The sequence below is a fragment of the Podarcis raffonei genome, chromosome 2 (assembly GCF_027172205.1).
Source record: "Podarcis raffonei isolate rPodRaf1 chromosome 2, rPodRaf1.pri, whole genome shotgun sequence".
Lineage (NCBI taxonomy): Eukaryota > Metazoa > Chordata > Lepidosauria > Squamata > Lacertidae > Podarcis > Podarcis raffonei.
The window spans coordinates 123,552,919-123,571,065 of NC_070603.1; the positions used below are offsets into that span (position 1 = coordinate 123,552,919).

The window sequence follows — 18,147 nt, forward strand, 5'->3', positions numbered from 1 at the left end:
CATCAAGGTGCCTCCTGGGTAGGCTTAGTCGCCATGGAATAAGAGAAGAGGTCCTCTTGTGGATCAGGAATGGAAGTTGCAGGAAGCAGAAAATAGGTTTAAGTGGATAGTTCCTTCAAATGGGGGGCTGTGGTGCCAGATGTTCTTGACCAAAAGCTCGCAAGAACAATCTGGCCACATCATGTTGCACCAATGAGATGCAACAGCCCCAGAAGGGCAGCCCCAGAAAGAGTGCATTGCAGCAGTCCAGCTCCAAGTTTTCCAGTGCTCCAGTGGTCAGGCCATTCCTGTTCACAAAGAGCCCTAGAGGACACGTGGGTCTCTAGTGACAAAGGCGTATCCAAGAGTACCCCCAAACTATGCATTTGCTACATAGGCTTAGGATCCAAGGCCATTATTGTGAAAATGAATTAACTGTAAGTAAAGAACCCTTTTTCTGTACCAGTCGGACTCCTGAGTATTTTATTTTACCTTTTTAGTCATGCTAATGTGTGAATGAGACTGATTTTGAGTGGTGCCATGGCTGGCACAACCAAAGAAGTTGCCCTGTGCCATGCAACATATGAGTGGGCCTCCCTGCCTCCACCTGCCGCCAGGTAGGAGAACAAAAGCCAGAGTTGTCTGAGTGGGTGGAGCTGGAAGCAGGATGGAAGTTGGACGCGCAAAGACGTACATGCTCTGTTCTGGATTCAAAGCAGTGACTAATGCAGTGCTGATGCTCCGTGGAGGATTAACGCGGTGAAGCCCTACTATCTATGCTCAGGTTGCATGTACACTGGGACCTCGGGTTAAGAGCTTAATTCGTTCCGGAGGTCCGTTCTTCACCTGAAACTGTTCTTAACCTGAGACACCACTAATGGGGCCTCCCGCTGCTGCCGCCACGCGACTTCTGTTCTCATCCTGAAGCAAAGTTCTTAACACGAGGTAATATTTCTGGGTTAGCGGCTCCTCCTGGGCTCCTGCCTTGGAGGAGGAGAGAGCGGGGCTCCGCTTGTGCTCGGCTTGCCAAGGGTTAAAAGGCACAGAGCTGGCTTTCTAGAGAGGACAGGAAGTGGAGGCGGGGGGGGGGCAAGGTCCTCCCAGCAAAAGCCCCTCCCTCGCCATTCCCGCCTGCAAGCGGAGGGGCTGCTTCCGTCTCCCTCTCTCTCTTGCAAGAGCTGCCTGGGGGTGAGTCTCGCCTCCCTCTCCCTCCGGGTGCAGTGGGGAGAAGGGGCTGCGGGGAGGATGCCTGGGGGGCTGGTCAGATCGTGCCTGGGGGGCGCCAAGCCGGGGGGGGGCGAGGGGGCCAGGGCTCTGCCCCGCTCTTCTTGCTTGCCCCCTGGGGGAGGGGGAGGGGGTCTGGGAGGGGGGAGCCTGCAGAGAGAGCCCTGGAGTCTCGATCAAGAGCTGAGGAGGAGGAGGAGGAGGAGGAGGAGGAGGAAGGGGGTTCTTCCTCTTGGCCAGCATCGCTACTGTGTCTTTTCTCCTGGCAGATCAAGGAGACAGCAGAAACTGCTACATTTTTAGCAGATCTCGGTGTGTTTTTCCATGAGTAGAATACAGTGGTACCTCGGGTTAAGTACTTAATTCGTTCCGTAGTTCCGTTCTTAACCTGAAACTGTTTTTAACCTGAAGGACCTCATTAGCTAATAATAATAATGGGGCCTCCCGCTGCTGCTGTGCCGCCGGAGCACAATTTCTGTTCTCATCCTGAGGCAAAGTTCTTAACCTGAGGTACTATTTCTGGGTTAGCGGAGTCTGTAACCAGAAGCATTTGTAACCCGAGGTACCATTGTATGTCCTTTTATTTAAAATGCATCTCTGGGTTATTTGTGGGGCATAGGAATTTGTTCATTTTTTTCTCTCTTCAAAATATAGTCTGGCCCACCACAAGGTCTGAGGGACGGTGGACCGGCCCATGGCTGGAAAAGGTTGCTGACCCCTGGTCTATAGCTCTCCTTCTGGAGCCAGAGAGGATAGTCACTTTCAAGGGCACCATTTAAGATGTAGAGGTTTAGCCTGAAGGCTGTTTGAGCCAAGCAGATGCCTGCAAAGTTTGATTTCTGATCTTTGGAACAACGGGTGAGGAGGAATCCACTGGCTTCACGGTTGGGAGGAGACCATTTGTGCTGTGCATAAAGGGCATGATGATTAGGGCCCAATCTGGCATGGAGGTCCCCTCCTAAAACTCCAGATGCCTTTGGGTTAAGCAAAATAAGGTCAGTGGTATAAATTTCCCTTTCAACCCACAAGTCTCTGATCTGAGATTTCTGCCTCATTGGGGTCACATCAGCGTTAATTACCAACAGGGCCTGGTGGCTGAATTGGATTAACACTGCCCTGGGTTATGACTTGAATGAGGGGAGAGGGCTTGAAATGGCACGTAGGGTAGTGGAGACTAAGACCCCCAGGCCCCCTTTCACTCTTCCACGCTTTACCCCTAGATCTGCCCCAGTTGAGAATGAATGAAATCCGTTGAGTAACAGCTCATCCGCTGTCCACTTTTCCAGGATCATTATGGCACAATGGTGGGAGAGAAAGTCTTTAAAACAAGGATCTCTGCTGGATGCAGACCACCCGGGGCATTCCAGGATAAAAGCTAGGTCACTTGATTGTCACACAGTTGCATTGTGGGTAATTTTTGCAGGAGCAAGAGCTTCGCATTGGTTTGAGATGGTTGTAACTGCGTCTCCTTCTGTGACGAGGGAGAAGGTGCTGTACCATCCTGTTCCTGCTCCCCTGTTCTAGCGAGGAGACTGGGAGAATCAGTGCAGTGTGGTCAGCAAAATGTGAATTCCAGGCAAGCAGGGCTGTCATCTCTTCAGCAGGGGGAGACTTCTTTTCACTTGTCCGAGGAGAGGAGAGGGGAACTGTTTCTCCTGCGAATCGAGTTCCCTCAGGGCCAGGTGGGACTTCTGAGATGGGGAAGCACATGGGGCTCTATTTCCAGGTTGGGCTTCTTCAAGTGCTTGTCAGAGGTTCCTTTTGCTTGCAGGGCAGATGCTTTGGGGAATCAGCTACTTGGGGTTGTAAAGATTCCTTGTATACTTCTGGTATACAGGAATATTCAGAAGAGTCACTCTCTGCATCACTTCCACTATTATTAGTAAAGTACTAGGGTGACCCTGCTGGGAGTACAAGATTCCCGAGGGCTTCGCTCACAAGGGTCATAGGAACGTGCAAGCCCACTCACCACAACAAGGTGTTGATCCAGCGAGTGAGAAGTACATTTTTGCTAATTTAACCGGGGTGTCAAATACCACCTATACATCATATTCATGTAGTTCTCCTCCAGTAAGGTACATGCAGAAAAATTCAAAACTATAATAATAAAAATAATTTATTATTTATACCCTGCCCACCTGGCTGGGTTTCCCCATCCACTCTTTGTGGCTTCCAACAGAATATTAAATTACAGTAATCTATTAAACATTAAAAGCTTCCCTAAGCAGGGCTGCCTTCAGATGTCTTCTAAAAGTCTGGTAGTTGTTTCTCTCTTTGACATCTGGTGGGAGAGCATTCCACAGGGCAGAGCCACTACCGAGAAGGCCCTCTGCCTGGTTCCCTGTAACTTGGCTTCTTGCAGGGAGGGAACCGCCAGAAGGCCCTCGACACTGGACCTCAGTGTCCAGGCAGAATGATGGGGGTGGAGACGCTCCTTCAGGTATACTGGCCCGAGGCTGTTTAGGGCATTAAAGGTCAGCACCAACACTATGAATTGTGTTCGGAAACGTACTGGGAGCCAGTGGAGGTCTTTCAAGACCGGTGTTATGTGGTCTCGGCGGCCTAACTTCCAAATCTAACTTCCAAAGCCTTTCCCAGTCCGTCATTAATATATTATGTCCCATATCCTTCGCCCATTTTATCATAACGCATTTGACCTGGTCCTCTTTAGTGTCCTATTCCAAAAGGTGTTCGTTCATTTTTGACAGCAGTTTTGTTCTACCTTCTACTAATTCTCTCTGAAATCTTGACACTTGATAACTAAATCCTTTCTTTTCATGATTTTTAAAAGTTTCATTTAGTTGTAAATATTCTTTTTTTTTAAAATAAATGTTTATTGAAGTTTTACCAATCAAAAAGTTCATCATTTCATATAAATCAATCCATTAGATAATGCCCAAAGAAAAAACAAAAAACAAAAATATATAACAAAGAAAAAGAAGAGAAAATAGAAAAATCCACTTTTTAAATTTACAAAGTTCCATGTCCCTCTGTCCTGACCTCCTCACATCTCTCTTTTTTGTGTTCCTCTTTATTCCAATCAAATTCAGCAAGTTCAAACCCTTGTTCAAACCATACTTAAAATTATATTTTTCCAGTTATTATGTCCCAAATTTCCCTTATCTTAGCCCATTCCTCATCTTACATGCTATGACATAATATTATTCTGTTCGTAGCCCCCTTCTCCTTTTTAAAATTCTTCTTTTCATTAACTTTTAACCAAATCCCACATGCCCTGTTACCTTCACTTCCCACATCATGTTAACACTCAGACATTTTGCAATGTTTTTGTAAATAGTCCTTAAACTTTTTCCAGTCCTGTTCCATCAGTTCTTCTCCCTGGTCACGGATTCTGCCAGTCATTTCTGCCATCTCCATGTAGTCAATCACTTGCATCTGCCACTCTTCCACGGTGGGTAGATCTTGTGTCTTCCAATACTTGGCGAGAAGTATTCTTGCTGCAGTTGTTACATACATAAAAAATGTTCTGTCTTTCTTTGGCACCCATTGGCCAACTATGCCCAAAAGGAAGGCCTCTGGTTTCTTAGGAAAGGTAAATTTAAATACCTTCTTCAGTTCATTATATATCATTTCCCAGTAAGCCTTAACCCTTGGGCATGTCCACCAAAGGTGAAAGAATGTTCCCTCAGCTTCTTTACATTTCCAGCACTTGTTGTCAGGCAGGTGATAAATTTTTGCAAGCTTAACTGGGGTCATGTACCACCTGTAAATCATTTTCATAATATTCTCCTTTAAGGCAATACATGCCGTAAACTTCATACCGGTGGTCCACAACTGCTCCCAGTCAGCAAACATAATGTTATGACCTATGTCCTGCGCCCATTTAATCATCGCTGATTTTACCGTTTCATCCTGTGTATTCCATTTTAACAGCAAGTTATACATCTTTGACAAAATCTTAGTTTTTGGTTCTAACAGTTCTGTTTCCAATTTTGATTTCTCCACCTGGAAGCCAATTTTTTTGTCCAAATTGTAGGCCTCTCTTATTTGATAATAATGAAGCCAATCTCGCACTTTCTCTTTTAATTTCTCAAAACTCTGCAGTTTCAAACTGTCACCTTCTTGCTCCAAAATTTCCCAATATTTTGGCCATTTGGCCTCCATATTGAGCTTTTTCTGGGACTTAGCTTCCATAGGTGACAGCCACCTTGGGGTTATTTTCCAGCAAATCTTTATATCTTGTCCAGACATTAAACAGAGCTTTCCTGACAATATGGTTTTTAAATGCCTTATGTGCTTTAACCTTGTCATACCACAAATATGCATGCCACCCAAAAACATTATTGAAACCTTCTAAATCCAGAATGTCCGTGTTCTCAAGAAGCAGCCAGTCTTTTAACCAGCAAAATGCTGCTGATTCATAGTACAATTTAAGGTCTGGCAGGGCAAATCCACCTCTTTCTTTTACATCAGTTAAAATTTTAAACTTTATTCTGGGTTTCTTGCCCTGCCAGACAAATCTAGAGATATCTCTCTGCCACTTCTTGAAACAATCCATCTTGTCCAAAATTTGCAAAGATTGGAACAGAAATAACATTTTTGGCAAAACATTCATTTTTATAGCTGCGATTTGACCCAACAAGGAAAGCTTCAAATTAGACCAAATTTCTAAATCTTTTTTCACTTCTGACCAACATTTCTCATAATTATCTTTAAATAAATTCAAATTTTTCGCAGTCATATTAATCCCTAGGTATTTCACTTTCTTAACCACAGTTAAACCTGTTTCATTCTGAAACCTGTCCTTTTCTATTGGTGTTAAATTCTTCTCTAATACTTTCGTTTTTGACTTATTTAATCTAAATCCTGCCACATGACCAAATTCTTTAACCAATTCCAAAGCTCTTTTCATACTAGATTCCGGCTCCTGTACAGTCAAAACCAAATCATCTGCAAAAGCTTTCAATTTATATTGTTTAGCTCCGACCTGTATTCCTTTAATAGACCGGTCCCTTCTGATCATGTTCAGCAGCACCTCCAGGACCGAAATAAATAGTAATGGAGAGATAGGGCAGCCCTGACGTGTTCCTTTTTCTATCATAAAGTCTTCAGTCACCACATTATTTACTATCAATTTTGCTTTTTGTTCTGAATAGATTGCTCCTATACCATTTTCGAACCCCTGTCCCACTCCCATCCCTTTAAGATTTTTCTTCATAAAACTCCAAGAAATATTATCAAAGGCTTTCTCCGCATCAATAAAAACTAACACTGCTTTCGTATTAATATTCGTTTGCAACAGCTCCAAAATGTCAATTATGTTCCTTGTGTTGTCAGATAAGTGTCTACCTGGAAGAAAGCCTGCCTGGTCCTTGTGTATTACTTCAGCTAACACTTTTTTAAGTCTGTTAGCTAAAATGTCTGCAAAAATTTTGTAATCCACATTTAAAAGGGAGATGGGACGGTAGTTCTTTAGTTGTGTCTTTTCAGCTTCTGTCTTGGGTATCAATGTGATGTATGCTTCTTTCCACGATTCAGGCGCCTTCTTCCCTTCCATAATCTCATTGCAAACCTCCTTTAATGGTTGAATTAAAAAGTCTTTCAAAGTCCTATAATATTTGGAGGTTAATCCGTCCGGTCCTGGAGATTTGCCCAATTGCATATTCTGAATGGCACCTTCAATTTCTTGTTCTGTAATTTGATGATTCAATATTATTTTATTTTCTTGAGATATTTTTTGTAATCCATTGGTTCTTAAGAATTGGTCTATATCAGAATCTTTCTGCGGCCCTTGCGTATAAAGTTGTTTAAAATATCTCTGGAAACACCTTCTAATCTCCACTGGGTTCTGTATATTTTTCCCGTCAATCTCAAGATTTGTAATCTTATTTAACTTCTGTCTTTTTTTCAACTGCCACGCCAATAGTTTTCCACATTTATTAGCTGACTCAAAAGTCTTTTGTCTCATTAGCTTAATTTTCCATTCTACTTCCTCATTAATCAATTTCATATATTGTACCTGATGTAGCTTAATTTCTCTTAATATCTCTTTTGAGTTTGGTTTAGCTCTTAGCTTCTTCTCTCCTTCTTTTATTTTCTCCAAAATTTTCCCTTTTTTCTCATTTTGAGATCTCTTTTTTATTGCATTCTGTTGAATCAGGAACCCTCTCATAACCGCTTTGCTTGCATCCCAGATTGTTCTTTTTTTGACCGTAGTTTTCAAATTTACTTCGAAATAGTCTCTCAAAGTCTTTTGGGCCTTCCTTACAATATCTTGAGGTGTCATTCATCCTCCATCTGAAGGAACCGATGGGTGTTAGTTTCATTTCCATCTTTACAGCATTATGGTCGGAGCAGGTTTTTGGGCAGATTTCCACCTTTTTTATCTTAGGTGCCAGTCCTCTAGTTATCCAAATTTGGTCAATTCTAGTCCATGTCATTTTGGCTTCAGAAAAGAACGTTCCTTCTCTACCTAGGGGGTTTTTGGTCCTCCAGATGTCAATCAAGTCCATATTGTCAGTCAATTCAAAAAAAGTTTTTGGTAGTCTGCCCTCTTTCGTTACAATCTGTCTTTGTGCTTTGTCCATGTTCGTAGAGACCACACCATTCATGTCTCCCATCATAATGATATTATTGTAGTCCAAAAAGTCCATCAATATCTCATGCAGCTTCTTGTAAAACTCCGATTTCCCCTCATTTGGTGCATAAATCCCTAAAATCAAAAATTTTTCTCCTTGAGATTGAATTTCTATTGCCAAAATTCTTCCCTGTTCATCTTTAAAAAGAAATTTTGGTGATAGGCTCTCTTTTGCATAGATAACCACTCCTCTCTTCTTCACCTTATCTGATGAAATAAATTCTTGACCTAATTTTTTATTTATTAACACTTTCCTGTGAAGCCTAATCACATGTGTTTCCTGCAAACAAATTATGTCCAATTGTTCCTTTTTTAATAAATGAAAAAATTTCCTCCTCTTTTCCGGGGAATTCAGACCGTGAATATTCCAACTTAATAGTTGCAGAGACATGTTGGGGTGGCTCTATTTTCCTCCTGTTGCACCCAAAAGTGGCGTCTCCTTCTCAGGATCCTTCAAACCCCCAGGTGTAGGTATCAAACTTAATAGTCCAGGTCCCAATTCACTTGACTCTTCTTCAATCCCTTTCTGAAGGTCTTCTCCGTAGTCCTTCAAGAATTTTTCCTTGTCTTCCACAGATTTGATTTTCACTTTTTTCCCTCTAAAGGTAAAGGATATCCCCTGGGGGAATTCCCATCTGAAGATAATCTTGTTGCTCCTCAATAGTGTCACCAGATCTCCGTAGTTCGCTCTTTGTTGTTGTTTAGTCGTTTAGTCGTGTCCGACTCTTCGTGACCCCATGGACCAGAGCACGCCAGGCACCTCTGTCCTCCACTACCTCCCGCAGTTTGGTCAGACTCATGTTTGTGGCTTCGAGAACACTATCCAACCATCTCATCCTCTGTCGCCCCCTTCTCCTTGTGCCCTCCATCTTTCCCAGCATCAGTGTCTTCTCCAGGGAGTCTTTTCTTCTCATGAGGTGGCCAAAGTACTGGAGCCTCAGCTTCACGATCTGTCCTTCCAGTGAGCACTCAGGGCTGATTTCATTAAGAACGGATGCGTTTGATCTTCTTGCAGTCCATGGGACTCTCAAGAGTCTTCTCCAGCACCATAATTCAAAAGCATCAATTCTTCGGCGATCAGCCTTCTTTATGGTCCAGCTCTCACTTCCATACATCACTACTGGGAAAACCATGGCTTTAACTATACGGACCTTTGTTGGCAAGGTGACGTCTCTACTTCTCAAGATGCTGTCTAGGCCTGTCATTGCCCTTCTCCCAAGAAGCAGGCGTCTTTTAATTTCGTGGCTGCTGTCACCATCTGCAGTGATCATGGAGCCCAAGAAAGTAAAATCTCTCACTGCCTCCATTTCTTCCCCTTCTATTTGCCAGGAGGTGATGGGACCAGTGGCCATGATCTTCGTTTTTTTGATGTTGAGCCTCAGACCATATTTTGCGCTCTCCTCTTTCACCCTCATTAAAAGGTTCTTTAATTCCTCCTCACTTTCTGCCATCAAGGTTGTGTCATCTGCATATCTGAGGTTGTTGATATTTCTTCCGGCAATCTTAATTCCAGTTTGGGATTCATCCAGCCCAGCCTTTTGCATGATGTATTCTGCATATAAATTAAATAAGCAGGGAGACAAAATACAGCCTTGTCGTACGCCTTTCCCAATTTTGAACCAATCAGTTGTTCCATATCCAGTTCTAACTGTAGCTTCTTGTCCCACATAGAGATTTCTCAGGAGACAGATGAGGTGATCAGGCACTCCCATTTCTTTAAAAACCTTCCATAGTTTGCTGTGGTCGACACAGTCAAAGGCTTTTGCATAGTCAATGAAGCAGAAGTAGATGTCTTTCTGGAACTCTCTAGCTTTCTCCATAATCCAGCGCATGTTTGCAATTTGGTCTCTGGTTCCTCTGCCTCTTCTAAATCCAGCTTGCACTTCTGGGAGTTCTCGATCCACATACTGTTTGAGCCTTCCTTGTAGAATTTTAAGCATAACCTTGCTAGCGTGTGAAATGAGTGCAATTGTGCGGTAGTTGGAGCATTCTTTGGCGCTGCCCTTCTTTGGGATTGGGATGTAGACTGATCTTCTCCAATCTTCTGGCCACTGCTGAGTTTTCCAAATTTGCTGGCATATTGAGTGTAGCACCTTAACAGCATCATCTTTTAAAATTTTAAATAGTTCAGCTGGAATACCATCACTTCCACTGGCCTTGTTATTTGCAGTGCTTTCTAAGGCCCATTTGACTTCACTTTCCAGGATGTCTGGCTCGAGGTCAGCAACCACACTACCTGGGGTGTACGAGACATCCATAGTTCGCTCTAAGCTCAAGCAAATGTTTCGGGATGTCCTTATAAATTTCCACCCTTGTATCTTTGATCTCTAGAGGTGTCTTGAAGTGCGCACTCAGAATCTTATCTCTTTCTTCCTTCGTTCTTAGGGAGATCAGACAGTCTCTCGACTTAATCTTCCTCCCTCCCTTTCCCAGTCTGAATGCACTTACAATTTTAAAGTCCTTTTCTTCTTCCAGAGACCAAAATTCTGTAAATTCTTTTGTAAGGTAGACAATTAAATCTTCCCTCTCAAGTTCTGGAACTGATCTGATTCTCAGATTATTTTCTTTATTTTTTAACTCAATCATAGACAGAAGTGCCTGATGTTCCCCTATCTGTTTACGCATAGGTTTAATTTCTCCTTGAACTTCCTCAACTTTCTGCTTTGCCTCCTCAGCTATTTTACGATTTGCAGTGGTGTCTTCCACAAGTTTTCCAATAGTTTGCGCATTTAAATTCACTTGCTGGGTCAAATTGTTAATACTGGCAGTATTTTGGTCTATCTTGGCTGACTGGTCAGTCACTTGTTTGCTTAGACCCTCCAATTTTTCAAAAATTTTATTTAACACTGTAGTAAAGTCCCCTCCTGAGGCCATTCCTTCCGGCCTAGGTTGTTCTAAATCTTCCTCTTGTGCCACAGGAATCGTGGGAACAGATGATCTGCGTAGCTGAGAAGTTAAAGTGGTCTGCAATGTTTTGGCTTTGGCTGATCTTGTCTTTCCACTCATCCCCCTTCTTATCTATGCGTCAAGGTCAGTCCCACAGTCTGCCTTTGTCATGGAAATCCCCGAATCCACAGATGGAAAATTCCCCCAGTAAGTTGTCAAACCTGGATACTCCACTAGAGGGACACTATGTTCAAAAAATGTTCAGAAATGTCGCAGTTTGTAAAAGTTACAAAGCGCCCTCGACAAGTTAAACAATGGCCAATTGCCAAAAAACCTTCAGACTCCTTTTAGGTCCATTAAATTTCCACAGAGTTGCTCTTTAAAAAGTTAACATGTCCCAAAGAAATGCGAGATACAAAGTGACAGTTCCAAACAGCCTTCTAGTTCCGACACTGACAGCTCAGTAACCAAGGATTCAATTTTATTCCCAAGTCCAAAAGTCCAAGAAACAAGTAGGAAAAAGCTGATTTTCACCTTTTCCACCCCAAAATGAATTGAGGTGAGGTCTTCTGCTTAATGTGGAAGTTTAGTTCTTGTTAACTCCCAAATTCCAAAGGCATGGGTTCTTTAAACGTCTTTGCTTTAATCTTTAAACAAAAACCGAGAGACGGACTTCCTGGTTGCGTCTCCCGCTTGTATGCCAAATTGATTAATTTTTAATCCTGATTCAATCACCTACTCACGGGTAGTAGTTTTCTTTCAGCCGAATGGTCCCCAGGAAAAGGGTCAGTGCTCACCGACAGCAGCTTAGCGGCTTCACTCCGCAAAAAGAGCGATCGACTCACAGCACCGCACCAGCCCCGACACGTTCCGGAGCTCCTTGCGGGGTCCCTTCACGTAATCGGGGGGCGCTAAAGGTGCCCACCGAGTCCCACGACCACAGGCTATCACCACCTGTGGGTTTTTCAGCGAGGGTCTCCGCTTCGCCGTAGCGGACGACCCGTTTCTGCGGAGCTTCCCCTTCACAGATGAAAGGGGACCGCCATTGCCGTTCGCGCCGCCCCCGGAAGAGTTGTAAATATTCTAAACAGTCTATTCCATTTTCTCTTACTTCTTCAAAGTCCTTTAATTTTAATTGGTTGTCAGTTTCTGTTAACAGCTCTTTATGACTATGAAAACTTTTATGAACTTTTGCCTTATGATACCATTGCCTATGCTTATCTAGCATGCCTGGCGTTACAGTCTTCAGGCTTGGGGACAAGATGGTGCCTGGTTTTTGCACCAAGTTCTGTCCATAAGCCCCATTTAGTTCAATGGGATCTATTCTCAGGTCTCTACTGTGCAGACCTTGCCGGCCTTACGAAGTGGGGAGAGGAGTAAACAGAGGAAATTGGAACCACTGGAAAGGTTTATAAATGGGGTTTCTGTTGGGAAGGGGCTGCCCCATTTGTGGATTTGATATCCACAAATGAAGGGGCGCTGCGCAGCTCTCCCTCTCTGCTGAAGCCAGGAGAGTCTTGCTCTCCTGGCTTCAGCGAAAGGAACCCGAAGCCTTCGGAGCACAGAGCGAGTTTCCACTGCGCTCCAAAGGCTTCAGGCGGCTATCTCCGACCCTCTCAGTCTCCAGGCTTCAGCGAAAGCAACGCGAAGCCTCCTGAGCTGAGCTCCATTTGTGCTTTTCCAGGGGCAGGAGAATCCAGTAAGAGCCAGTGTGGAGTAGTGGTTAAGAGTGGTAGACTCGTAATCTGGTGAACCGGGTTCGCGTCTCCGCTCCTCCACATGCAGCTGCTGGGTGACCTTGGGCTAGTCACACTTCTCTGAAGTATCTCAGCCCCAGTCACCTCACAGAGTGTTTGTTGTGGGGGAGGAAGGCAAGGAGAGTGTTAGCCACTTTGAGACTCCTTCGGGTAGTGATAAAGCGGGATATCAAATCCAAACTCTTCTTTTTCTCTCCTTCTTCTTCCCTGCAGGGCCTCTGAGGCTCCATTTGCTTCTTCCTCTCTCCCAGGACCCTGCAGCTTGTTTTGGCTCCTTGACTCTTCAGGAAGGATGAAAGAGATGGATCCTGCAAAGCTAGTGAGGATGGAAGGGGGAAGATGGACAGTTGACCTGGTCAGGCTGTCTCCTACATCCCTCCTCACAGCCTCTGAGCGTTCCTCTCTAGGCCTCTCAGAGAGATCTGGTGAGTTCCAGGGGAGGGGAGATGGGGACATGGAGGGATGGAGCCAGAGAGGTTTTGGGGCTTGCTCAGCCTGGGGGTGGGGGGAGGCAGGCAGGCGGGTGGAGATTGAGAAGGTGAGCACCTTTCTGGGCTCCACCACCTGCCTGCCTGCCTGCCTGCCTGCGCCTTTGTTATCTGCCTTTGTTATTTGGGACTTTGTTTGAGCTAGGAATACATCACAGCTCCCCGGCCACCACAATGTATTGGCAGCTCAAAATGTCTCATACCGGTGCCGTGACCTGAATGCCCTACCAGTGTCAAAAAACTTACTGCTCCATCACACAGCAGTAGAAGCAATGAACTCTGCATAAGGAAGTCAAGGAGGAGAATCGTGGGATCATGGACCCTCTCGGTAAAGCTCCCCGTTGGATCATAAGATCAGTTTTGAAATTCCATACATACCTCTATGTGCTGAACCTCCAGTATTTTGATGGAGACCAGCAGCATCTGCGATTCTAACATCCCCACCATGAACCCTGAATAGAAGGAGATCAACTGTGAATGTTCTTTGTCTAGTCATGCCTTTTTAAACAATGACCAGGTTTGTCTGAACTGCCCAGTAACTTCAATGTGTTCCTCTGCTAATTCAGAGTGTTAAATTTGGATATGAAAACATCAATTCCCCCCCCAAGAGATCCTAGAATATACCGTATTTTTCGCTCTATAGGACGCACCCGACCATAGGACGCACCTTGTTTTAGAGGGGGAGAACAAGAAAAAAAAAATCTCCCCCTCTGTGCTCAGCGCCCCTTCAGCGAAGCGGCAGGAGAAACGGAGCCCCTTCCATTTCTCCTCCTGCTTGGCTGAAGGGGTGCTGCGCAGCTCTCCCTCTCTGCTGAAGCCAGGAGAGTCTTGCTCTCCTGGCTTCAGCGAAAGGAACCCGAAGCCTTCGGAGCACAGAGCGGGTTTCCGCTGCGCTCCAAAGGCTTCAGGCGGCTATCTCCGACCCTCTCAGTCTCCAGGCTTCAGCGAAAGCAACGCGAAGCCTCCTGAGCGCGGAGGGAGCGCTCAGGCTTCGAAGGCTTCGTGTTGCTATCGCTGAAGCCAAGGAGCCTGCATTCGCTCCATAGGACGCACATACATTTCCCTTTCATTTTTGGAGGGGGAAAAGTGCGTCCTATAGAGCGAAAAATACGGTAGCTCCCTTTCTGGTCTTCAGACATAGAATATTCTGCCAGCTTTAACTTTTCAATGATAGATAAAATTCTGTCACATGACTCTGGCAATCTTTCTTTTCTTCATGTTTTAGACAAAAACAAGGTTCTTATTAAATTGTGATGACAACTTCTAAATTCATAAACTTTCTTTAAATTGTGAAGAATTTCTCTGGCAGTAAGACATCTGCCTAAATACATTGTATCACTTCAAATCTGTATTACACTATTCTCATTCTACTATTCCACTGTGTAAAATTTCCTCTATGCATCCTAAAAATTTCTTTCTATTTTTCAGTCTGCCTTTAAAAATTGTTTCTGAGAGAATAATTAAGAGTATACTGGCAAAGTGGTCAAAATGTTAATGTCAGTTACTGAGGTAAAATGTGTCACTCTGCACCTGTCTTTCTGGATTATTTGTGGTTTTCTGGATTTTGTGGGACCCAAATCCATTTTCTGTGGTATTTATATGTGTGGAGGTTGTCCCGGGTGGTTTGACCCTTGAAAAACATAGCTTTTTTTTCTTCTAGAAAAGGATCTGTTTAGAGTTTATACAGAACACATTACATTACTTGATATACTAAAACACTTTTACATGTGCTTATATCTAATAGATCTATATCTATTCTTTACTGATTTAGATTATTTCTACATTTATCCCATTTTTTATTCAAGACAATAAGCTCAAAAATACAAAATAATTCAACATCAAATAATGCTGCTACATTAGGTATTAAGAGGGAATTACAAGTGCTTCTATCTATATGAGACTTTACAGACTTTTTCTGAGGCACATAGCAGCATAAAACAGTCAGCAGGTGCTCTCACAGAAAACCTCTCTCTCACTCGACAGTTGAGAACAGACCTAACTGAAAAAACGGCCTTCTGGAGTGACAGTCACCCTTTCCATAGCAACTTGGAGGCAACATTCACACACAGAGTTGTTAGGGAAGTTGAGGTAATTTCTGTCAGGTTTGGGTTTCTGTTTTAGCCTCTGCCCATTTTTTAAAGAGAAGACCAATGTTACAGTTGGAGTGGATTTCATGATTGTGGCAACAAAAATCCGTCCTAGAAAAGAGCCAGACTTTCTGAACCTCTGGTTCTCAAAAATACGTCTGTGAATGCTTGTTGACAAAGGCCATGACCTCACATCTTCTGTTCTTCCACTTTCACAAATATTCATTAGAATCATAGAATCATAGAGTTGGAAGAGACCACAAGGGCCATCGAGTCCAACCCCCTGCCAAGCAGGAAACACCATCAGAGCACTCCTGACATATGGTTGTCAAGCCTCTGCTTAAAGACCTCCAAAGAAGGAGACTCCACCACACTCCTTGGCAGCAAATTCCACTGTCGAACAGCTCTTACTGTCAGGAAGTTCTTCCTAATGTTTAGGTGGAATCTTCTTTCCTGCAGTTTGGATCCATTACTCCGTGTCCGCTTCTCTGGAGCAGCAGAAAACAACCTTTCTCCCTCCTCTATGTGACATCCTTTTATATATTTGAACATGGCTATCATATCACCCCTTAACCTCCTCTTCTCCAGGCTAAACATGCCCAGCTCCCTTAGCCGTTCCTCATAAGGCATCGTTTCCAGGCCTTTGACCATTTTGGTTGCCCTCCTCTGGACACGTTCCAGTTTGTCAGTGTCCTTCTTGAACTGTGGCGCCCAGAACTGGACACAGTACTCCAGGTGAGGTCTGACCAGAGCAGAATACAGTGGCACTATTACTTCCCTTGATCTAGATGCTATACTCCTATTGATGCAGCCCAGAATTGCATTGGCTTTTTTAGCTGCCGCGTCACACTGTTGGCTCATGTCAAGTTTGTGGTCAACCAAGACTCCTAGATCCTTTTCACATGTACTGCTCTCAAGCCAGGTGTCACCCATCTTGTATTTGTGCCTCTCATTTTTTTTGCCCAAGTGCAATACTTTACATTTCTCCCTGTTAAAATTCATCTTGTTTGTTTTGGCCCAGTTCTCCAATCTGTCAAGGTCGTTTTGAAGTGTGATCCTGTCCTCTGGGGTGTTAGCCACCCCTCCCAGTTTGGTGTCATCTGCAAATTTGATCAGGATGCCCTTGAGTCCATCATCCAAGTCGTTGATAAAGATGTTGAATAAGACTGGGCCCAAGACAGAACCCTGTGTTACCCCACTAGTCACTCTTCTCCAGGATGAAGAGGAACCATTGATGAGCACCCTTTGGGTTCGGTCAGTCAGCCAGTTACAAATCCACGGAGTGGTAGCAAAGTCAAGACCGCATTTTACCAGCTTCTTTACAGGAATTTTATGGGGCACCTTGTCAAATGCCTTGCTGAAATCAAGGTAGGCTACATCCACTGCGTTCCCTTCATCTACCAGGCTTGTAATTCTGTCAAAAAATGAGATCAGGTTAGTCTGACATGACTTATTTTTCAGAAATCCACGCTGACTATTGGTGATAGTCAGCATTGTTCCATGATTGGGGGCTCCATTTCTTCCTGAGGATCTAATTAGTTTCTGTCTTTGTTGTAGGTGTTGATGAATTGGAAAAGAAGAATGGGGGAGACCATGACAAAATCCACACAGTGGAGAAGCCATATCAAAATTGGGAGTATGGAGAGAGCTCCAGTCAGAGTTCCTGTTCCCATCAAAGAACTCACAGTGGGAAGAAAGGCTATCAGTGCTCAGAATGTGGGAAGAGCTTCAGTCGGAAGGACAATCTCACTTCCCACAAAAGAATTCATACTGGAGAGAAACCCTATCAGTGCTTGGAATGTGGAAAGAGCTTCAGTCGCAGCACCCATCTCACATCCCACAAAAGAATTCATACTGGAGAGAAACCCTACCAGTGCTTTGAATGTGGGAAGAGCTTCAGTCAGAGCAGCAGTCTCACTTCCCACCAAAGAATTCATACAGGAGAGAAACCCTATCAGTGCTTTGAATGTGGAAAGAGCTTCAGTCACAGCACCTCTCTCACTTCCCATCAAAGAATTCATACAGGAGAGAAACCCTATCAGTGCGTGGAATGTGGGAAGAGCTTCAGTCGGAAGGAGAGTCTCACTTGCCATCAAAGAATTCATACGGGGGAGAAACCCTATCAGTGCTTGGAATGTGGGAAGAGCTTCAGTCAGAGAACCCATCTCATTTCCCATCAAATAATTTGTACAGGTGTGAAACCCTATCAGTGCTTAGAATGTGGAAAGAACTTCAGTCAGAGCAGCAGTCTCGCTTCCCATCAAATAATTCATACAGGGGAGAAACCCTATCAGTGCTTGGAATGTGGAAAGAACTTCAGCCAGAGCAGCAATCTCACTTCCCATCAAATAATTCATACAGGGGTGAAACCCCATCAGTGCTTAGAATGTGGAAAGAACTTCAGTCACAGCAGCAATCTCACTTCCCATCAAAGAATCCATACAGGGGAGAAACCCTATCAATGCTTGGAATGTGGAAAGAGTTTTCGTCTGAGTGTGGATCTCACTTCCCATCACAGAATTCATACAGGGGAGAAACCCTATCAGTGCTTGGAATGTGGGAAGAGCTTCAGTCGGAGCAGCAATCTCGCTTCCCATCAAAGAATTCATACAGGGGTGAAACCCTATCAGTGCTTGGAATGTGGGAAGAGCTTCAGTCAGAGGACCCATCTCATGTCCCATCAAAGAATTCATACAGGGGAGAAACCATATGAGTGCTTGGAATGTGGGAAGAGCTTCAGAAAGAGGGGAAGTCTCAACCGCCATCAAAGAACTCATACAGTGGTACCTTAGGTTAAGAACTTAATTAGTTCTGGAGGTCGATTCTTAACCTGAAACTTTTTTTCTTTCAAAAATGTTATTAGTTTTTACAATATCAACGACAAACAAAAACATAAAACACACAAAACATAACAAGCATAAATCATAACCTTATTGAAAATAACAGTTATTTACTTTGTAAAACGACTTCCTCGTTTCCCCTTAGTTGAATTTCATTGCATATCCTTATAACAGTTTTCCAAATCCTAATTTTAATACCCTTTAAATTAAACATTAACATCTTTAAATCTTCTCCTTCTTGTATTAAACATATTATTTTATCAGTTAACATAAATACAATCCTAAGCC

At 43.8% G+C, this 18,147-nt stretch overlaps 1 protein-coding gene across 3 annotated transcripts; it reads left to right on the forward strand.

Moving 5' to 3' along the window:
- Positions 1-1,008: 1,008 nt before the first annotated feature.
- LOC128409419 (zinc finger protein 470-like) lies at positions 1,009-17,926 on the forward strand. 3 transcript variants are annotated; one of them, XM_053379896.1, is made up of 6 exons: positions 1,009-1,167; positions 1,858-2,061; positions 2,728-3,181; positions 12,658-12,869; positions 13,194-13,260; positions 16,577-17,926. In XM_053379896.1, the coding sequence occupies exons 5-6, from the start codon at positions 13,248-13,250 to the stop codon at positions 17,809-17,811; spliced, it is 1,248 nt and encodes a 415-aa protein (XP_053235871.1). In that variant the 5' UTR covers positions 1,009-1,167; positions 1,858-2,061; positions 2,728-3,181; positions 12,658-12,869; positions 13,194-13,247; the 3' UTR covers positions 17,812-17,926. The 3 variants fall into 3 exon arrangements, with proteins under 3 accessions (XP_053235871.1, XP_053235872.1, XP_053235870.1); XM_053379897.1 differs by lacking the exon at positions 2,728-3,181; XM_053379895.1 differs by lacking the exons at positions 1,858-2,061; positions 2,728-3,181 and having other exon boundaries at positions 1,012-1,167.
- The last annotated feature ends 221 nt before the right edge of the window (positions 17,927-18,147 follow it).